The following is a 22,485-nucleotide window of genomic DNA, read 5'->3' on the forward strand; positions in this document are numbered from 1 at the left end:
GTAGGGGAAGATGGAAAGGACATGCTTGGGATAAGAAAGAAAAATGACTAAAGCCTGCCAAAAAATTCTCCAAAATATTTCAACATCGAGCAAATTACTGACAGCAGCTGACAAATTACTTTCACTTTGGTCAAAAGATACTGTGTCTGGAGTTGGCAACAAGTCAAGACAGGACAATTTTTACACAGACTGAGCAACACTTGACAACAAACTATTTACAGTTGCACAAGAAGGAAGTCCCACTACACACCTGCATGGGTAGAATTCCCCACTGTGATCATACTGTTAACATTTTTGCATGGAAAGAATCAACAGCGTTTTCTAAAACATTTTGCAGGAAAAACATTTCCCTCTCTGTGTAACAAAGCGTAACCTTTCTGAGGTGGGTATTTCTTGTTTAGAAGGTGCATTCATGGAACGAAGAAAGGATTGTAAAATAGGAATGCATTTAATTTCCATAATGCAAACAGAATTCAAAGAGTTTCTGTCCAACGTCAACAATCATTTGCTGATTGCTTATAGGTGTTTTACTATAACCTAAAATTTTAGGTTTTCCGGTTTATAACCCTGTCAGGTAGCTTTAATACAAGGATGACATCAACACCTTGCAGTGCTTTGACTTGCTGATTGTCCTTAATAATTGTGTGCTCTTGAAATAACATCACAGGTCATGTAATTCTCAGTTAAACAAGAACTAAGAGGGCAGATTAACAACATAACAGTACTTTTCATCAATAAGGGCAGCATGTTCCATTTACCAGCAAGAATTCAGTGAATGATAAGGCAACACCAGTGACTCATCCTGTTTATTATGTCAGCGCTCATGATCCTTCTTCTCCTTTCAGCTTGTGAACATAGGGGTGATTTGGTGACTAAAGAAGTTTTTGTTAGTTCAGGATAAACTGCAACAAAACTGAATGTACTTTAAAAAATTAAATATGTAATCAACACTCTCTGTTTAACCTGTTTTACAGTATCTTAAGTTTATTTTCTGCCAGTTATCAATAACAAAGACATGCGCCGATCTTTACTTAATTGGTAACCTATGGGTAACTATGGCTACATATACATAAAAGCCACACAGACTTTGACAATTTCTGCCATCAGAAATCAAGAAATAGTGAAGAAGTTCTTTTAAAATGGGGGGGGGGGGGGGGGGGAAACAAAGAGAGATGACTCACCTCAGGAAATGCAGCTTGGATAATCTGGCATTTATAAACTCAAAACAAGTGCTGCTGTGTCTTGTTCATATTAGTCTTCACACTGTCTCAGCAAGAAAACTCTTTGTGCACCCATTCTGCTCGTCTGTACGTTAATTTTCTTTCCAGAGGCAAGTGATTTTAAAGAGTATGTATTACCACAGAGATTTTACATATCCATAACCTGTGAATAAACAATAGTGGACCGCACCCACCTGCTGTTCAAATCTCATGTTTACCAAGGGCAGACAGTCAGGAGAAAGTAGGCAAGATGGTAGGTTTGAAGGAAACAACGATTTTAATTCTTCTTCTTCTTTTTTTTTTAAATTTCAGACAGTGGATTAACTAAAGGGCAGCTATGTAAGATGAATAAGGATTATATTGAACTGTACATCATGCAAAGGAACTCTTCCAAAGCACAACAACAAAAACTGTAAATGAGGAAAATAAATCCTGCTTTGAGGAAGTTATTATTTGTTGTGGGTGATTCTCTAACATGCAATGCAGCAGGTATACAGCCAATAAAAAAACAAAACAAAACAGGAAGTTGTGAGAAAAAGTTGTTGAAGGTAAGTTATGAAGAGGTGATCAGTGAGCAGCAGTAAGGCTTTATGCCAAGAAACAGCTCTACAGACGTGATGTTTGCTTGAAAAATCTTTAATGGGGAAGTATAGAGAAACGTCAGAGGGAGTATTAGTGCATTAGTGGATGTAGAGAAAGAGCATGTAAAAGGGTGCCAACACAGGAACTGTGGTACTGCATGAGGAAGTCAAGAGTGGCAGAGAAGTATGTGGTGCACAACATGTACGAGGGCAGGGAGTTAGTGGTGAGGTGTATGGTAGGAGTGACAGACGGGCTCGAGGTGGGGCAAGGATTACATCTGGAATCAGCTCTGAGCCCCTTCTTGTTTGCGATGGTGATGGACAGGCTGACAGATGAGGTCAGGCAGGAGTCTCCAGAGGGTATGTAGTGAGAGTAGTAGTTCCTGAGAGAAGAGGAATGACTAAGAAGCAAGATTGAACACATGGGTGTGAATTAGAAGGAGAAAGGTGTAACGACGAAGAAACGAGGAGCACAGGTAGTGAAAGCAGATGAGTTTAAATACCTGGGGTCACCCATCCAAAGCCATGGAGGGTTTGTGTTGACTTGTGAAAGGAGGATAGCAGCAAAAGTGACACTAACAAGACAGGAGGATGAGCTGGAGATGGAAAAGTTGAAGAAAATAAGATCAGGTCAAGTGGTTTAGAGACAAACAGAGAGGCAAGGCTGAGACAGAGGGATGGTGGATATTGGAAAAAAGTATGGTGACACGAGAGCTGCAACTGAGGGAAAAAAGGGGAAGACCACAGAGAACATTTATGGCGGATATGCAGAGCTGGTGTGACAGACGGGTTTAAGGGACACGGTGAGATGAGATGGCTGCAGATGATTTGCTGTGGGTGCGGTCACCTATGTGTGACAAAACGCCAAAGAGCTTCCTCTATCACCAGCAATAAAGACAACCACATTTTTCCGTGAAAATTCATCTTTATTGATACCATACATGAATTATCAATGACAGAAACCTGGCAAAAAAATATAGATATAAAACCACCCCCATGATGAGGTGCTACAGGAGCCAGCTATGGGTGCATTGCCATTTCATCTCTGTCTCATACACCCTTATATTTCCCAAACAGAAAACACAGGGTGTTGATAAGTTGCTCCTAGATTCAATTCTGTGTCTGCCTGCTGAACTGAAACACCACAAAAGTAGACTAGGGGTGCTGGAGACGATGAATAAGGATTTCAACACAATAGCCTGCAGCCTAGTGTAGATTTACAGATGGCTTTTCAGCCAAAAACGATGGAGGAATTTCTGGCAGGCTGCGCACTCATGTGCTCTGTGAGACCCCTGCTGGACAGTCTACAAATTACCATGCAACAGCTGTTAGCCGGCATCTGGGTGATGCTGTCAGGCAACTTTTTCCCTATTTCTCTGCAAACCCTGACACCACAGCTTTAAGACCAACTTCCCCAAGGGTAAGATCCAATGTCAGTGGTCAACCTTCCTTTTTTGTTAAACTCATCTCTCAGATATTAACATTTATCTGAAAAACAGACATCAAATAGCCTAAAAACAAGACCATAAGTATTATAATTAAAAGGTTTTGGTCAATCCTATTAAATTTCAATAAAGGTCGCACCATTGTGGCACATTTCCAGCATGTAAGGAACTTGAGGCATACAACTGGATGACTTTGAGGTCAACACTTTCTGTCACCGTTGCCATTTACTGGTTTTCAAATACACCTGACGCTTCCACACCCTCGATGGCATTTAAATTCCTCCTCGATAATACTGAGCCAACAGAACAATGTGCAAACTGCATCTCCGTAAGAAACACAACAGAATGACCTCCGTTGGCATTAACTGACTCAGCAGCCCCACAAATTCCTCCATATATCATCATGAATATTGTACAGGTGGGTTCAACCTAAACAGAACATCAGTACATAGAAAAATAAATACAGTTTCCTAAAATGCGGGCAAAAATTGTTTTTTAAGTCAGTGATTGTACCATTAAAAATCACGTTTTTAAAAAAAAAACAAAAAAAAAAAAACTTAAGAGGTTTTTCATCTCTTTACATTAGATTGAGTATCTCATAGTTCTAGGGAGGAATACATAGAATAACTTTTACAGAAATTACTACCTAAAAATATACAAGCACAGACACAAACATGAGGAGTAAAGCCAACAAATGATTCATTATATAACATAAAACAGCGCCGTTTAAACAGTATAAGAATCTTTACATGTAGCTCCTTGGTCTGCAGCTTTCTTAATTGTACTTAAAAACATTTCTGGGAAGCTTAAGTTAATACAAAAGTCTTATTTTTTATTTTACAACCCCATCAAAAGTTGTTTTTAAAATATTTGAGTAGCAAATTTGATTTCTATCATTATATTCTTTGAATAGAGGACCCTCACCCCAATATAGAGATCTGAAGACAAAGCAAACAGTTCTGCGATGATAAGACAACAGATGTGAACCAGGTGCTCGATGGAAATTTACCTGGGGAAACTGGTTTCCAGTGTGCTACTCTGAACTCGCATCAGATAGTTAAGCACTGGCCCTGTTGTCTCCAGCCTGTTTAGCACTGAAGCCAATGGGCCAGATGACAGCTGGATGTCTGAGACACATGGATGACATATCAAGGATAGACTTACATGAAAGTTATTTACCATCACAATAAGAATGATCTAACAGCAATATTTCTACATTAATATACTGCAGGTTTCAGATGTTTACAGTTCTTACATTAGCAATAATAGAAAAGGAAAAAAAATACACCGTCAATTCATAAGAAAAATAGATTGCCGTTAATAGTGGAAAACAGTGCAAAGAATATTCTGGGGTGTTTTTTGTTGGCTTGCTTGTCTGTTTATTTTTAGAAATTGTTTACAAAAAAATTGAAAAACAAAACAAAATCAAAACAAGTCTAAAACATAGAAAATAAAAACACACTTCTGTTAGCGCCTGGTGCTCTGGTCCAGACACGCTGCATACCACCTTTCTCCAGTACCTCAACGTTTTATGCTGAAGGTGTAAGGTAACCGTGTTAGTGTGTGCGCACTGCTGTGAGTGTGTGCGTGTTTGCATGTGTGTGTATGTGTATGGGTGTGTGTCTGTCAGTGTTTGTGTGTGTTTAAGATTTAGCGTAGTGGTTCTCAACTCCGGTCCTCAAGCTCCGGCACTGTACAGGTTTTTGTTCCAACCAGGTCCTACAAAAACAAATAATTGAGTTTTTAAAAACCGAACGTTGAATTTTGATACTAAGAGTGCACACAGTTTTCTGCAGCCTGCAAAAACATGTCAAATAAAAGCTAAGCATTCCTTCCCTGTGACATGAGCACAACAGAAACAGTGACGTGCGAGGCTGACGGGAACGCACGCCTGAGAGACCCGAGGTTGGAACAAGAACCCGCTGACATGGGCGCCGCTGCGAGCACTCGGACAACCGGACACGCCAACTCTGGCTCAAACATTGTGGTGAGCGATGATTGCGGGACGAGGGAGGTGGGGGGGTAAACACACATACACGCACACTGCCAGCCCGCCAGACTCACCACACCACTAAGAGGACTGGTTGTAGCCGGGCAGACTAGGGCCAAGGCTGAGCACCAATGATCATGTGAGGGAGGTAGAGTGGCTGAACTGGCCTTTGTGTGACGGCAATAAGCTCGATTGGTCAATCTATTTCACCACCCACTCTCCTTTTATCATGAAAGAACACAAATAAAAATTAACTCAACATAAGCGCTCGAAGCCGCCCTCCCTGACCCCTCTTGCTAGCATGTTGGCTCAGGTGGATCCCAGTAAGTTTTTTGGGGGGGGGGAGAAAAAAAAAATACAAAAACAAAACGAGTTGGGACCCCCCTCGTCTACTGGGACGACTGGGAGTTGTCATTCTTGCTCTCCTGACTGGAGGGTGCCTTGTTGTTCCAGGGCGAGTGTGCCCCCAGTGCAGGTGAGCTGTTGAAACTGTCCTCATCCTCCAGGCCATTCGCCCCATCGTACTGCGTGTTCTCCAGTCGCGTGATCAGACGCTCGTCCTCGTCACCAAACTCCCCTCCCATCAGAGTGGGCTCGCCCACCATCATCACATCCTAAAGGGGACAGCAAGGGCCGGTACAAATTATCCCCATAATACAGGGGGGTGCGCGGAATGACTGCACGCATGGGTCACTAACCCTGAACTCAACTCTGTAGTTGTTCATTTCGTTTTGGTTTTTGCTTTAGGTGCAATCTGACTGGGCTCAATTCCAGCATTACATTTATTTGTTTTATGAACGTCATTATACTGGAAATCAAGGGAACCCAAGTATTAAAAGCTTTCCATTTTAGTGTCCTCTTATTCTGAACCAAATCACAACTGGACAATGTGTGTTCAGGTCATCTACTCAGACATTTAAGTAGTCCATGTGGCCCTGACTCCCTGTCCCGAGAACCAGGGTCGAGAAGCCTTTCCTACTGGCCAGAAGTGGGCATCCCTGATCCTTGAGTGCTGCATCACGGGGGTTTTCATTCCACCTCGGGTCTCGTTCGCTCAGTCAAACAAGCAGTGCTGTGTGAAATCACGTGCTCTGATAGACTCAGTGGTAACTCTAAGACCGGGATAACACGGCAGATTTAGAGTGAAAGCCTAACTATCCCACTGGAAATCAGAGCAAGGTTAACCCTACCCCACAGACCCAAAATATATTAAGCAGAGACGGAGGTCAGTTGTACCTCCTCTATATGATAGACCGTTTAACCTGTGGCCCTAGAGGACCAGGGACTGCCCATCACTGGATCACATGAGGGGGTCTAAAACCTAAATCTATCCTCTGTAGAATTACAAAAAACAAAACCACACACACACGCACACACACACACCCCCACACACACACACACACACAAAAACCTAATCCCACCAAACTCCGAGTCCAAATGCCTCCCTGACCTACCTCCACCCAAACCTGGTACTACAACTAAACATGCTAGCAACCCCAGCTCCCACCCAATATACGCATACAAAGAATTTTCTGACCCCTCTGCCCTTCTTTCCAACCCTTACACCCTTTTTTCCCCCCCCATGCCTTGCTCAGCTGAAGTTTGGAGGTGCAGACAGAAGTCAAGTAGATGTAATGCTTACAGGTACCTGGCTGGAGAGTGAAAAGCTGTTGGCTGGACTCTTCTTTTTACTGTTGCTGTTGTTATTGCTGCCTCCGCCAGAGCTCACGGTGCTCCCGCCGGACACCTTCCTTTTCCGCCGCTTGTTTGGAGCTTGTCTGGCAGGCTCAGCTACAAGCACAGAAAGACATGTTTCACATAAATCTCTATAAATCACTAGTTTCTAGGTCATTTACAGATAAGAAACTATCACGCAGCAGCTGCTGGATTTTAGTATGGGTGCTTCAAAGCTTAAATTGAAAGGGTAACTATCATAAATGCCACTGGCTATTTCAAACGCGTTACCTGGAGGCGCTACCATTCTTTGCCACTTTTGGAAGAGGCAGGTCTTCAGGCAGTCTCTGGGGCTCAAACTATAGGTTTTATGCCTAGACATCAATTCTTGCATGGGTTCCAATATCACACATAGCTTAAGGGAAGACGAGAGAGGCCAAAGTTGAATGATAGATGTTAGATTGTTCCAAACACAGATAATTCACCAATATGTTACCAAAAAAAAGAAGAAAAAAAAAAAAGAACAAGATCAAGAAGGAAATTTGCTTACACGGAGGTAGTTGAGCGTGGAGTTGGACAGCCCACATCTGGTGATATTTTTAGCCAGCTGATCAAGCATCTGGGGATCCTGGAGGATAGGGGGAAAAAAACAAACAAGTAATGACCAATTGCACGCACGGTACGTGAATCTGAGTATTAAAGAGGGGCTTGTTTACACGGCAACTCACATGCATAGCCAAAATGCTCCTCGGTAGGACCTCTCTGTGTTGTCTGATGCTGAAGTGCCACGTCTTGATCCTCATCATGTCGTCAAACATAAACTCTAGGTACAGGCGGCCCTCAACACAAATCTAAATCAAACAGCAGAGATCATGGGTTACCATCTCAACAAAAGGTTCAGAGACAATTGTGCGTCTATTATCCACACTGGCATTACCTGTGTAAACATAGGTTTGCCGTTCTGGGTCACCATGGTGCACTGGTCACAATCGAGAGACACAAAGTTACTATGGAACGACTCCTTTGGATGCTTCAAAACATAGAAGAGCTCAGTGGCGCCCCCCTCAAAGATACTTCTGAAGTACCGGGGAATCAACGTTCTGCCGATGGCTGCAGACAAAATGTGCCAAAGTTAAAAGCTTAAAGCTGACAGGACATTAAAAAAAAAAAAAAAAAAAAAAGCCGTCATCTGATTTATAAAAACCTTATAATACGGTACAACCCCAACAGACCACTCTTCTCTTAGACAGCAGGACATTTAAAAGTAGCATGGGAGGCAGAGCCTTCAGCTTTCAGGCCCCTCTCCTGTGGAACCAGCTCCCAGTTTGGATTCAGGAGACACCCTCTACTTTTAAGATTAGGCTTAAAACCTTACTTTTTGATAAAGCTTATATTTGGGGCTGGATCAGGTGATCCTCAATCCTATTTAGTTATGCTCCAATAGCTCTGGGCTGCTGGGGCCTTGCCATAATGCAGCAAGTGTTTCCTCTTCACTTACTTCTTTTCACTCTGATTATAAACCACTCTGCATTTAATCATTAGTTATTATTAATCTCTGGTTCTTTTCTACAGTGTGTCTTTTGTCCTGTCTCTCATTCCCACTGTTGCCAAGTGCTTGCTCATAAGCAGGTCACCTGATTGTTGGGGTTTTCTCTTTATTATTGTAGGGTGTTAAAATAAAACATATTCAATGACAAGCAGCTATCATTTCTTTGAAAACATATTTCTTACTGTATCGTTTTGGACCATCTTCCAGACAGAAAGTGATCGTGAGCATAGCATCATCTTCAAAAAACTCTGTGGTGAAGGCATCCCACCAGAGATTGTCACAGTCCTATGAGCAGAAGAAGAAACATTTTTCAGTTTTTGATTCCTCAAAATGTGCAGTGAGTTATGTTAAAATAGGTCATGTTCAAAAGGAAGAACAGATGCCATTTGAAAAAAACAAGAACTAGAAATTCATATACCTGCACCTCTCCTATAACCTTTCTACTCCTCAGGACAACAGAATGAAACGCATGCAAAAAGCCCTGCGATTGGCGACCTGTCCATGGTGTACCTGAATCTCACCCTGTGACACCTCAGATGATAGTCATTCAGCAGCTTTAAGCATTTTCTTAAAGATAAATGTTAAAGTGTGTTTTCCTGGATAAGCAACCAAACCCAACAATTCACTTTCCTGAAAGTAAAACTCAATTCCAGTAGTTCTTCCAGCTGTAGCATTTCCTGTAGTGTGCAAACAGCCTCACAACGTAACAACACATAATGGCTACTCTTTTGCCCGTTTAGGCATAGAAACAGTTGGTACTCCAATTATGTTTTAGCCAGGTTTATCAGATAATCCTATTAGAGTCTGGATGTAACTCAAGTCTGAGTTCTGACTTAATTTTCTCGCATAATCCCTAACATGGTTACCTACACATCAACAGCTGTTGGGAGGGAAATCTAAAAATAGGGCAACAGTACCGGTAAGTGGTTTACAGGATCTGCAAAATGTAGTTCTACGAGGACTTTATTACATTTCCTGCTTGGAAATAAAAGACAGGCTCTGTGTTTTTGTGAAACAGTTTGTGTTGGGTTGCTACTACACTGTGTGAAATACAAAACGATTCTCACCTCTGTCCAGTTCTGTAATCTTTTGTTCAGCTCATATATCCGGTAGTCTGTCTGGTTCCCATACGGTGTGGGTCTCCTGAAACAGAAAATGGGGATATTCAACACACCCTGCAGTGGGGGCTGCTTCAGTGCACTTACACCCGTAGTGCAAACAAAAGCAATAATCCAAGAGCAGCTTCAAACTAAATGCAGCATAAATTTTTGAACAGTATATGCTATATAAAGGACTTCTGACCTAAAACAGGATCAAATGGCGTTAATTATTTAAGCATCAATGTGCTCACCCCATTCCAGGCTCCATGTATGAGGGGGGATACATGGGTGTAGGCCTAGGACAAAAAAAAAAAAAAAAAAAGATATTGATAATCTCCACCAAGCATGTATGCCTTTAATAACATTCTGCAAATAGATTGCATTTCATAACCTCTCCATATTATTAAAATTAAATAAATAAATGTAAAAACAGACGTCTTATATTCTTAAGTAAACATCAAGAAAACTGATTTTATAATAAAAACAAGAAGCCTGCAAGAAGTCAAAAGATAAGACATCAAGAGGGTAACAAATGGCATAATTTACTGGCTGAATGAATTCACAAATTTCCCTTGAGAGCTCAGCTCAGACCTACCCCACATCTCTGTCCAGCATAGCGCCTGGGTGGAAGGGGGGAAAGCTGCCGCCGTTGGGGGGCTCCTTAGGAGAGTACAGCTTGAATGACTTTGACGAACAGCCTGCACACAACCCCGGAGCAGAGGAGGAGGAGGGGGGGGGGGAGGGGGGGCAGAGAATTAAAGGAGATTTAGATTACTTTGGATTTAGCTCATTCAAATCGCAGCAACATCTCAGTAATCTAATGTTGGATGATTTTGTTCAGACTTGTTCAAATAAAAGCCCACTGCCATAACAATTTCCTGCTGCTCTCATCATCTAATGCACCTTCAATCTGCTAAATGGACAAGAAAACAAATGATTGTTTTGGGGAGGGGGGGTATATTTATTAACCTGTAGACATCTGAAAACACAAACTGCAAAATGAGTGGAAACCAGATCCACTGGCATATTTTTTGTATTTTTGTGGCACCTGTACCATTACTGGTGACCCTCCTCTCAACATACAGCCCTATGTGAACCTAAAACCATGCCTCTCTACACTGTGTGCTGGACTCCCCCCTCTTGCTGCCTCTTCTATACCCATCCCCCCCCCCATCCCTACACTGGCTGTTGTTAACCCCTGTCTGCCCAGATAACACAGTCATGCTCAAACAATCTGGCAGTGCTGAGAAAACATCTACTCAAGAAGGCTCCACACAAACAGCTGCTTCAAGTTTTAGGGTCTCAAAAGATATTTTATACCCAGGTTGTAGGAAAACAACCCCTAGAAATCTGAGTCAGACCGGCCAGTCACAGCAACCCTCCAGTTCCCCTACCCTTTGAAGCAGACACAGAAGTGGGGCACCAACATGAGGAATTTAAAGTATGTTTTGATAGGCAGGTATTAGCAACATTTAAATAACAGCAAAACCCATTTGTATCCAGTTGTTTAACAATGCCTACACTGCCTGTAAATGTGGTATTCCCAACAGGCACCTGCATAATGTTAATTTGACCTACAATTTATGCACAACGGTTGGTCACTGTCTGCTTGGCATAGGAAAGAGGGGGCTGTACTTAATTAAAACCAGCAGGGGGAGAAACGTCGACTCCCAGCGCCATGCATGCTAATGCAAACCAAAACCATAGAGGGGTGTAAATGTAAGATTTTTGCCACTTTCTGTGAACTGATCGAGTTATCTACATGTGCACCAATTCTCAAATGGTGATTGTTAGGTTCAAACAGAGAGAGAAAAACATTAATTGTCCTCCTTCACCACACACTACTACAACTCCTCCTCCATTTACTTTCACCCTTTTCTTCCTTCTTTCTGTATACTCTCAAGAGTCATGGTAGGTCATCTTCTCCTCCCTATTAGTATGAGGCTGATCTTGCTCAAGGCCACCCAACAATGGTTCCCTACACATTACCTCTGACCTATACACCCACCCCCAGCAAGTCTAGCCATTAGTCCCAGACTGCATTCAGGCCCATATGATAAGCCTTTGTTCATTTTGATGCTGATCCCACAGCTTTGTGCAAAACATAATGTCCAGTGTAACAAATCACATCTCTATTGTGAAAAAACAAAAAAAACAACCTTTCTTCAATCACAACCCTTAATGTGAAAACAGAAACAGCTACAATGAAGCTACAATCAAATTATGCAAAGATATTTTAAAACAAAGGCCCTGAGGAAAAAAAAATGTTGACACATGGGGGATTCTCACCTCTAACATAAATACACACACAAATATGAGGTTCAATCAGCAGTACTAACCCATCTAAAAAAAAAAAAAAAACCCTGCAGATCATTAGATCCTTATGCATGTAAACAACTACTAACACGAAAAGACAGGCTCAGAGGCACCTGAGGTTAAAGGATGTCACGTACTGACAAATGACTACAGTCCTTAAGCATCCTTGAACAGAGTAAACTTTAACAAGGTGAGAGATCACGATGCATATTTCACTACGCTAACAAAAGGTTAACTTAACTGGACTTTGATGCAGTTCAGTCCGCCCAAACTGCTTAATGCAAACAATAGAGCTGCATCCAGAGGATGGCCATCAGCCAATAAAACATCCAAAGCTATGTGCAAGACTCCTAACGTATTTGCACAGCTCTCTGGTGTCACCTCATTGCTCCGTGTATTCACATGCATGAGCAGTATACCTGTAAAAATGCGCGAGCATCCACTTTAACAGCACGGGCCAGGCGTAAACTGAACCACAGGGCCGCGTTCATTAACATTAACCGTTTGCAGAAAACGGATGCCATTGCTAAGCTATTAACCCACTTGCTAAATATCACCGCCCTCCGCTCCCTATCCCCCCGTGTCTGTTTACGATCAATTTCAGCGGATATTGTGAACCTGTGATGCTGCTAACCTGGTATAGCAGTTCGATTGAGTTACCTGCAGAGAAACGTCCACCTAAACGCGGTGCTGCTCAACACCTCGGGTCGGTGTTTCTAGCCAGCTAGCCTTGCTGCTAGCCGGAGCGGCTGGATGGTGAATTCTCCGCCGCTGATAATGTACTCTTGTGGTCCTAAACCAAACAGCTGACGACGGGAACTGAAACAATCCACGCTACTTCCCCGCTTCTGGTGAATTTGCAATTCCTGCTTATATGTTTTAAATGTCATTTGTCTGGAGGACTGTGTTCTACTACTACCGGACCCTTTGTTCCTGCCAGCCGAGACACGAACAAACAAAGGCCCCGCCTTCCTCCAGGCTCCTCCGCCCATCCCTACACACAGACCGGGACAAAAATCTCAGGCCCCAGTCAAGACAAATTGGGGCCCCCAATTTGTCCCATCAGTAGACCAGTGGCCCCCAGTGTAGTACAAGGTGGGTCCCCATTGCGAGGAACAACCGTCTCACTTAATCTTATTCCACAGTCTGACAGCATTGTGGGCCATGCCGTTTCTGTGCCAGCCCTGCGCTGAAGTATAGTGGGTATGAATAATATTTGGGTCAGCAGAGTTTAGGAGGGTAAGGTAGCTCTTTTTTCTTCTTTCATTGATGCAATCAAATATCCATCTGCACTTTGCCTACTGTATTTATTACAAGTCATAAAGTGTCATAGTCTATAATAGCATTGTAATAAGATGCCACACAAGTGAAATACACTGAAACATGTAGCTCACTTGCAAGTCTATCTTTTTGTCCAAGTATTACATGTGACATATCTCAGATATTTAACTATCTTGCACTTCACTTTGTTAAAATTGTGTGTGAACAGGCTGATTTTTAAAACACACCACATTGCTCCCTAACTGCAGTGCTAGATAATTAAATATCTTAATACTTGACCAAGTAACCACGTGTTGCAAAAAGAAAAAAAAATGCATCATTATGTCTGCACTTTTTTTTTCCCCTCATTCAAGCATTTTTAATCAAAAAAGTTACATAGACTTCATTACTGCTCAGTAAAAGCTGAATCTCAGATTTCATGATCAGATATGGCTGCAATAAAATATGTCTTTTTCCTACTTTAACTGTGGATCAAAGTGACAGGATTATGTCCCGTGAAACTGCAGTGTCTGAGATGATTTCTTCTCAACTTCCCACGCAGAGTGTCCGACCATTTATGAAAGCTCTGTGTGAGGGCACTGAAACAGTCAATCAGTCATAATGATCACTCATGAAGAATGAGTAGTCCTTTTAGAATATGCTGTAAAAGTAACACTGTGTTAGCAGTGCTGGACCCATTTAAACTAGTGGTCATCCAAGTCCTGCACAATCTTAAAACCCCTTAACCTTTATTCTTTTCATGGAGTGTGAATCAAACATCCTATTTATACCATTAAATCAGTTATGACTTGCTACCGACATAGCGCTTTTAATTGTATCTTTGTAAAGGCCTATTAAAAGTGATTGACGCGGCTGATGACTCAAATCTTTTCAACCACAGCTCTGTGCCCGTCATAGCCTCAGTTCGCGTAGGCTAATCTGCAGCCTCACTTTTAATCAATAACCACTCTAATGTTTACAAGCAATATATTTGAGGCCTAGAGAACCATTTGTGGTCTCAAAGTGCATTTTAAGCTCATTTGTTGAGGCTTTCACTTGAGCTGCCAGTCAGTTAGAATTTCTATAAGCCGGGAGTGCAGCCTAGGGAAGTGAAGCTATGCTTTTTGAGATGTACAGTAAACACATCTGACCCACACCAGCGTCTCTCAGCGCACAAACCCTATGTTATATATAGAGCAGAGATATGTAAAACTGTATGCAAAAAAAAAAAAAAAAAAAGCAGGCACTGCTGTACGCAGTTTTCAGAGAAGGATGCACCACCTGTGGTCTAATCTGTTAGTGATAACACAAGCCCAACTTTGAGATCGCTTGTTGAACAAAACCAAAGCTGGCTGGTGTATCAACTCCTTGTGCAAGTCAGTTTTGATGGACTTGCACAGAGGTGTGAAAGGACAGCATCTCCCTCTGCTGGCAAATGCTGATAAAAGAAAAAAAAATTTATCTCATGCTTCAAAGTAGAATGAATTTACTGTCCTGGAGTTTACAGTAATATTTGATTTTGGCCATAACAACAAATTTGTACATGCTTCGCTGTAGTTGTATATTAAATTCTATTATCAACAATATACATATGCACAAAATCCATTAGTGTGGATTTCATGGCAATATGCATTACCACATGCATTACTCTGAACTGAATCCTCTTTAATCTGTATTCGGTAAGAGTCACATTTAGCACATAGTCACCTGGCAGGCAGTGATAACATTAAAGGCACCATAGCGCAGGAACTAAGTCCTATTTTGGTCTCAGAAAAGGAGGTTTTGAACGGCACAGGTATTCGTGTACAAACACCGATATATCGTCTTTTTTTACATCTATCTATCTATCTATACACACGCACACGCACACACAGAGAGAGAGTTGGGCCGACTTGCATTCAGTCTGCTTTGTCTTGCTCGACTTCTGTGCTTTGTTTCATTGTTGCAAAAAAAGGTTTTTCCATTTTTATTTATTCATTGGTTATTTAAACTCTGGCTTGCTTAGGCAAATAATATACTAGGAAAAACTGATATTGATAAACAAAGTAGGTCATCACACACTAGCCACATGTAATTATGCCTCGAAAACATTTTCCAGGCCCTTCAAATGCATTACGACTTTGACCAAGCGTGTGACAAAAGAGCTTTTAGCAGCACTGAGGAAATCTGAAGAAAGCTGGTGAAGAAGAGGATGTTCCAATTCCTGTTGCTGCTTTTTTAGACACCGCAGTGGAAGTATAAGCCTGTCTGGGAAACTGTTGTGACACCTGACTGGAAGTGATAGCAACAAGGCAGGAGACTGTCCTAACACAGGCGTCACCCAGAGGATGCTGCTGTGGTTTACCGAGAGGAAGTTAACAGTGTGTGTTCAAGACATGGCAAAGGATAACGACAGAGAGAAAAACCTCATGTCTGTGTGAAGGTCTGTGTCGTGAACAGTAGCAACAACACAGATCTCGGACCTGCAGCCAGACTGAATTAACAAATTCCTTGGAAAGAGTTAAAATTTTAGGTTTTAAAATGAATTTCACAGTCTCCCTGCTGAAATGAAATTCGTGGGGGTGGTAAGTTCTCCAGATAAAATTTTAGCTCTTTAAACTTAAGAACTAAGACAGACTACGATATTATTTAGAGACTAAGCATGGAAATCCCCAAAAGGGTATAAAGACACAGCATTTAATTGTAATGAAATATGTAAACTTAAAGCGATGCACAACATCACTTTCTTACCCAAAATTAGAAGCAGAAGAAACAACTTACAGCAAAACTCCCTTCAATAATGTCAGTGTTTCAATATTAGTCTTGATTTGCATAAAACTGATCAAATATAAGGCTTGCCATTCAGCACTCTAACCCATCTTGACACCAACTTTACTTTGCACAGGTTGAATAATTCATGATACATTTAATAAAAAGGGGGAGAAAAAACAAATCTGGTTGGATTAATAAACCATTCCTGGTGTTGAGTCCACATAGGCGGCACAAAGATATAGTTTTCAGCTCTCCTTATACTTTGTTTTTACAGCAGTCTGCTGTTGTCTTCACTAGCTTGTACATGTTTTACAATTACAGGTGTGCTTCAATAGAAAAATAATTTCCTCCCCATTTCGATGTCTCCCTATCCTCCCCCTGTTTTCAGCTGGGTGGCACATGCCAGCTTTCTCTTGCCATCCTGTCAGCCTGCAGCAGATGTGACATCACTACAGCTCATCTCCACTCTGCCTGCCCCCCCCCCCAACAAAAAAAAAAAATTCTCCGACTCCCCCAGCATCTCTGTCTGTCTCCCACGCATTCCTTCTTTCTCTCTGCCTCTGCACACACAGCCATTTTGATCTAGCAAACAAGATCTGAGAGCCTCAGTAGAATAGAGAGAGGCGGGGAAAGGAGAAGAAGCAAGAGAATTGAGGAGAAAAAGAAAGCGAGGCAGGCTTTTCAGTTCAGTGAGATAAAGCTGAAGGAGTCACGTTGTTGTGTAACAGTAATCACACAAAAAAAAAATCCTAGCTGTTTGGCTGCCATCTTGGCTCTGCTTTAAGTCACTTTTCTTTAATCAGGAACCACGTGACTTTCTGCATGAGGTAACGCCACTTTTACTGCAAAAGGCAGTAGGCGAGGGATGAAGGAGTGACTGAAAGGGAGAGGAAGAGAGGGTGAAAGAGGGAAAGGAAGAGGAGCGAGAGAGTGAGATGAGGAAGGCAGAAATGGGAGGGAGGGGTTAGAGTGGGATGGGTGAGAGACGGAGAGAGTGGTGAGCAAAGGGGAGCGCATGCTTGAGTGGGTGCATGCGAGAATGGGGGGGGGGGGGTATCTTCAGCTCACAAGCAATCTATTTTTACCATTTAGCCTGAACAAAGGATGTGATTGGCTCCACTGTGTTAGGACGAATCTCCTTCACGCAAGGAACAAAGCCTTAAAAAGGTTAATTCACAGCAAAGTCACAACAACAGCAGGATGTCACAGGGTTGTCACCGAGCTAGACAGCCATGAGAATGCCGTTCTTTATTCTGGCTTATAAACAGCAAGTATGCCTAGTGAAAAAACAAAACACATCTGTGCAATTCTGACCGAATAAATGTGAAAATGATGTTAGAACTATAGACAACTTGTTTTTACAATGTAGATTCATGCAGGAATGATGGGGAGGATCTCCCATTCAGGAACATACAAGAATGTAAACAAACCAGCCTTCAAATATAATGATTTACAGCATGCAGACACAGGGAGGGAGACAGAGAGAGAGAGAGAGAGAGAGAGAGAGAGAGAGAAACAGCAAACCAGCTTGGATCAACATGACTCTGGTTATTTGTGAGACCTACCAGCCTAAACTTGTCCTAGCAGGCTCCTCGTGATGGTGCACAAACGAGCGAGTGTACTTGCATCCTGCACTGCAAATTTTTCCAAGCACGCATGTGTAAGCCTATGTAAGTCTGTGACTGTTTAAGCGGTGGTACACGGCATGCACATGGCAGATCACTCTGGTGGACCGTGTTCTCCGTACATCCTTCAAAAACATGTGGATGTCATTAAAAGTTTCTGCTCCACAGTACGGTCTGTTAACAGGGGGAACGAAGGAGGCAGAGTCACTGAAATGCTACAGGAGGGAGAAAAGAACCTAGATAGTACAGAAACAAAAACATCTGAGAGAAGGACATCAAGCAGAGGCCCTAATATTACTCCATTTGATAGCTGATTGCCCATGAATCAGAGCAGCCCCATTAAAATGATACTGACACCCTAATTCAATCTGCCCTCTCCAAAATCCCCCGAGCAGATGCTACGATTCAATTTCTATCTGATATCTTTTCCAATGTGATGCACAGAGCCCGTCCCCTGGCACCGTGAGGCTTTTCACTGTGTGCAAGGCAACCATCTCTGTAGCCTGCCTGCTCTCAGTGGGATACTTTTAAAGAGAAATTGCTCCAAAGTCAAAAAAAGGGGGATCAAACACACCATGAAGAGAACAGATTAGAAGATGTACTTGATAAAAACTGCCAAAACATTTTGCTTGCCAGAGACTGACATGTGCAGACAGACTCCGACTGTACTAGATGCTCTTCCTCTTGCTCTGATAGAGTAGCACAAGAGCCAACTGTAGATCCTGAATATCAATAACACTCAATTCTGTGGTTATAATCCATACTTTAGCTAACCGTTAAAGCTTAAGAGTGCAAGTCTTATTTTCTGAAAGACATGCAGGAATGCAAAATGCAAAGTCACAATGACAAAGAGCTGTGCAATAGCCCAAATGTAGCTTAACTCTAGGCAAGTTGGTTAAGTCTTAAGTACCCTCATTAATAGTTTAAATCCATCAAGGGAGCTTTAAACCATTTTGAAGCAAGTAAATTAAAGTACTTTTGCCTCATTCAGTTCTGACCCCCGGGACAAATCTAAAATGTATGTGACACTAAGCAGTGAGTTCCAACAACTCTTCTAGATGTACAAGAGCCCTAATATCCGTTAAGCAAAACTACAGTGGCCAGATGAAGCTGAGAAATGGAGTACTTATTGATATCTCAGTCTCTGTATGTGGTAAAACTCAAAGAGCCATTGATCAACCGCACAGCAGGCTAGCGTGACTGAGAGGCTCTGCTGAACAACTCAATCCTAAAGTGTGGTAGCCTCAGTCTATAACCTTGTTTTAGGACATGTGCTGCGAGTGAAGCATGGATTCACCGCCACACTGCATGCCCACACAAACTCACACTCGCATAGCTTGACGTTGGCCCTAGGGGGGTTTGCAGCACTTTTACATAAGTCATCTTTTTGACAGCACCACTGAGCACAGAGACGGAGGAGGAAAGAGGGAGATCAGAGACAGGAAGAGATAAAGAAGAGAGAGTAGGCACTCACCGGGACATGCACAACCTCCAACAGACATCTTCTCACATGTTGGGTTCTTCTCTAAACGAAACAGCTGCACTCAGTCCACACGCTGCTCGCATGGGCCAACTCTGAGGAAAACAACACAGACAGAGGGGTGGAGAGATAAGAGGGAGTGGTACAAAGCAGGGCATGTACACCACAACTACACTCCTCTCTCTCTCCGTCAGAGGCAGGAAGTTGGCACTGGTGCTCTAGCTGCATCATTAATAGGCATATTGCAACACAAGTGGGAGGGAAAATAGAGAAAGGAGTGAAATAGGAAGAAAAGAGTGTGTGAGACTGGAGTAAGTAATATGGACTGGAGCAAGGGAGCGTGTGTGAAATGGAGAATGCAGGAGGGAGGCAATTAGAGCAAAGGAGAGGAAAAAGAGAAACTGCACAAGGTGTGTGTGTGCGCGCGTGCGTGTCAGTGATGCATCGTCTATTTTTGCCCGGTGCTGCTGTGGGAGATAAACATACTCAGTAGGAGCCCAGAGGCAGAGGGTCATTACCGCCAAACAAACATGCATGCACAAACACACTCTCACACACACACCGTGCCTCATGTATGACAGATTTTCATCTCTCTTTCCGTCTCCCTCTCCTTCCTTTTGTTTTTCTGCTGCAGAGAAAACGCGGGTGTTAATCACTACAGACAGTATCGATTAAAAATGCAAAGCCCACCTGGAGCGCAGGGACACCGGAGACCCATGGGAGGCAGGAGGCGCGTGCGTGCGCAAATGCGCACAAGCCCACAACCAAGAGCTGAGTGTAAACAGTCTGACTCCATTGCAAACGTCTGTTCAGCAAACCCTACTTCTTTTTCCTTTTTTTTGGCTTTTTAATCTTACTGAACTGTCAGTTTAATCTCCTCACTCTGTTGATATTACTTTGACCTTTCTGCAGCTTGATGTGATTGTGATTCATTTCCTCTCCCTCCTCCATTTCACTGGTTTCCTTTTCCTTTCATCCCACAACTTCTCTTGGCCCAAGCGTGCCTGCTCTCTGAGCCAATAATCTCATAATCTCACACATCACTACACAAACACACAAGCACATAACCGACTCTCATAATTTAGATGTCTTTGTTGCTCATCTACTTCATCCTGTCAAATGGGTGAAAGTCTATGCGGTGAATTATCACCAAATTATTGAGACTAAACGGGAAACGGTGAAAAGGTTTAAAGATGATAGGAAATGAGCCTGGGTCATAACTGCGTCAGAATACTTTTTTTTTTTTTAAACAAAGATGCATGTGTCCCAGAGGCCATTTCTGCATTACCAGTCAGAATTTGGAAAACCATGGAAAAAGTTTGCACTGTTTTTTTTTTAATGCAGCATAATGAGTTAGGGTGCACACAAAGTAACGCAGAAGAGTCAAAAAATAGATAGCAGTTAGCTCAAAAGTAATGGATCAGTGGTTGATCGCTACAAAAGGCACAAGTAAAAAGTTTAGTAAACAGCTAAAGTAGAAGATAAATGGCTAAAATAGAAGCCAGTAGAATAGTGTATGTCATGCAGTCCAGGTTACAGGTTAGCTGGCAATTTTACAGCATTTTCTTTTTTTTAAACAGTGCTGCCTAGTTTGGGTTGAAATTTAGTTTAAAAATATGACATATGTGTGGACTATGTGAAAAACTTGGGGGGGGGGTTGTTGATAGTGGGCTACATAACCACTATGATATCCGTGTTGTCCCTGCATTAACAAAGGACTCCCAAGTGAGTTGAAGCCTCGTTTAACAAACCTCTGTTTTCCATTTTCTGTCACTCACAACCAATATGCCAACACAAGACAAACAACTGTCTCCACAGAAATGAAAGCTGACGGGCACATTCCCAACACAGCAGCTCACTGGCAGACGCATCACAGTTAAATGTCATACACAGTGTCAGACAGACACTGCTCTTAGGACCAAGACACAATGAACAACCCTGCGGGCGTCCTCGTTTCCCTTTACTTGTCTTCTCCCCTCCTCTTTTCATTTGCCCTTCTCACACGCAGACTTTTTTTGGCGTCTTTTGTTTCAACGGTGTTTGTCTTTCGGAGTCATCTCATCTCAATCTGCCGTTTCGTCACAGTTCAGTGTTTTTGTGCACCTCGATGGTCGCGATCAGTGGGTTTGACATCAAGACAACATCCTGCTACTTGTGAACTTTGAGCAACACAAGATATGAGAGAACAACAGAGACATCCCCAATAATGCAAGAAAAACAAACAGAAATAAAGAGCGTGAGGGAAGAAAGAGCAGGGAGGGTGTGCGAATGGGATTTTTGGAAATGGCTCCTGTTTCCAGGAGTGATAATGCTTTGAAGCCGAGCGCTTCAGCACTAACTGCACTGTTGTTCATCCTCTTTCTCACTCTCCTCTCTGCCTCTCACTCTCCCTGCTTGTGCAGATGCAGAGATTCCCGCTCTGTCAACACATTGCACAAAAAAGCTCTCTGAGAATAATGAAGTTCCCCCCTCTGTTCGCCTCCTTCTCTCCACTGTGGGAGCACGCAGCAGCAGCAGTTCCATAACACTATGTGACAGACAGCAAAGTGCCTGCACACAGACATGCTGCCAGCTTGGCTTACTGAGGCATGCGTCTCATCCTAGTGTGTTGTCTTTACACAGTGTAAAAACACTCCACAGAGCACCTTGATTCTTCATAAATATCTATTAAAATGTTTGAAAGGCTCTTGGTGCCACCATCGCCTTCCTCTCACTCTTTTGTCTTCCAGGTGTTCTACCCCCCCGCTTTTCTTTTCTCCACTATCTCTCTCACTCTCTCATTTACAGACAAACACTCTTAAATGTCCTCCATATCTGTGCTTACCTTTGTCTTCCTCTTTCTCCTCTTACCACACTCGCGCGAAAAAGTCCGCTCAGGCCAGCCACGCAGAGGAAACCAAGCTGGGCCAGCAGAGAGAGAGTGAGGGAGGAAGAATGTGATGAGCAGATGCAGATAGGAGACACAAATGGGTTGGGGGGTGGGGGGGTGGGGGTCTAGTAGTGTGCAAATTGGATGATGAGAAGGAAGGAAGGAGGGAGGGAAGGAAGGAAGGAAGGAGGCGGGAGGCGGTGGAAGAGGGGAAATGAGAGGAGGGAGGGGGTGATGGTGGTGGTGGTGGTGGGGGGCTCTCAGCTGCACTGGTATGAATATGACGCAGAGGCAGCAGCCAGAGCCACTTCTCTCCTCTCCTTTCGAGCCCCATCCCTCCATACCCACCGACAGACAGGAGAGAGGGGAGAGAGAGGGCACTGTATCCATGGCAACGGCAGAGCAGCGGTAGGTAGCAGTTAGGGAGTGTGCTGGGGCACAGTGGTGTTCCTTTCTTTCCCCGTCTCTCCAACACACAGACAAGCTCATAAGTCCTACAGCTCCCACAGATGTACAGTATACAGCCGCTGATACGCTGAAGGAAAACACAGAGGAAACGTGGGCAGCACTGACTCATTTGGACATGACAGATAATGAGAAGCAGACTGTTTGGGTCTGTTGTGTC

At 42.9% G+C, this 22,485-nt stretch overlaps 1 protein-coding gene across 6 annotated transcripts; it reads right to left on the reverse strand.

Annotated features, from left to right (window-relative positions):
- Positions 1–2,706: 2,706 nt before the first annotated feature.
- ldb1a (LIM domain binding 1a) lies at positions 2,707–22,199 on the reverse strand. 6 transcript variants are annotated; one of them, XM_085477766.1, is made up of 12 exons: positions 21,816–22,194; positions 18,986–19,086; positions 10,155–10,257; positions 9,811–9,855; positions 9,527–9,602; positions 8,642–8,744; positions 7,848–8,020; positions 7,639–7,761; positions 7,461–7,538; positions 7,202–7,325; positions 6,879–7,027; positions 2,707–4,965 (listed from the first exon to the last, which is right to left on the reverse strand). In XM_085477766.1, exons 2-12 carry the CDS (start codon positions 19,011–19,013, stop codon positions 4,912–4,914), a joined length of 1,056 nt encoding a protein of 351 aa, XP_085333892.1. In that variant the 5' UTR covers positions 19,014–19,086; positions 21,816–22,194; the 3' UTR covers positions 2,707–4,911. The 6 variants fall into 6 exon arrangements, with proteins under 6 accessions (XP_085333892.1, XP_085333893.1, XP_085333889.1 ...); XM_085477767.1 differs by having other exon boundaries at positions 6,885–7,027; positions 21,816–22,192; XM_085477763.1 differs by lacking the exon at positions 2,707–4,965 and adding an exon at positions 4,972–5,850 and having other exon boundaries at positions 6,885–7,027; positions 21,816–22,199.
- Positions 22,200–22,485: the final 286 nt, after the last annotated feature.

Source organism: Copadichromis virginalis, linkage group LG13, assembly GCF_057382275.1.
Source record: "Copadichromis virginalis isolate Kocher_CV1m ecotype Utaka linkage group LG13, C_Virginalis_male_GT1.1, whole genome shotgun sequence".
Lineage (NCBI taxonomy): Eukaryota > Metazoa > Chordata > Actinopteri > Cichliformes > Cichlidae > Copadichromis > Copadichromis virginalis.

Excerpts from the sequence above, each read along its gene's own strand:
- ldb1a (XM_085477762.1), bottom strand. The coding sequence starts at position 19,013 with ATGTCTGTTGGAGGTTGTGCATGTCCCG. Across the intron at positions 7,326-7,460 it reads CCACGCTCAACTACCTCCGT|CTATGTGTGATATTGGAACC; the intron begins GTAAGCAAATTT and ends TCTTCCCTTAAG. Across the intron at positions 7,028-7,201 it reads AAGAATGGTAGCGCCTCCAG|CTGAGCCTGCCAGACAAGCT; the intron begins GTAACGCGTTTG and ends CTGTGCTTGTAG.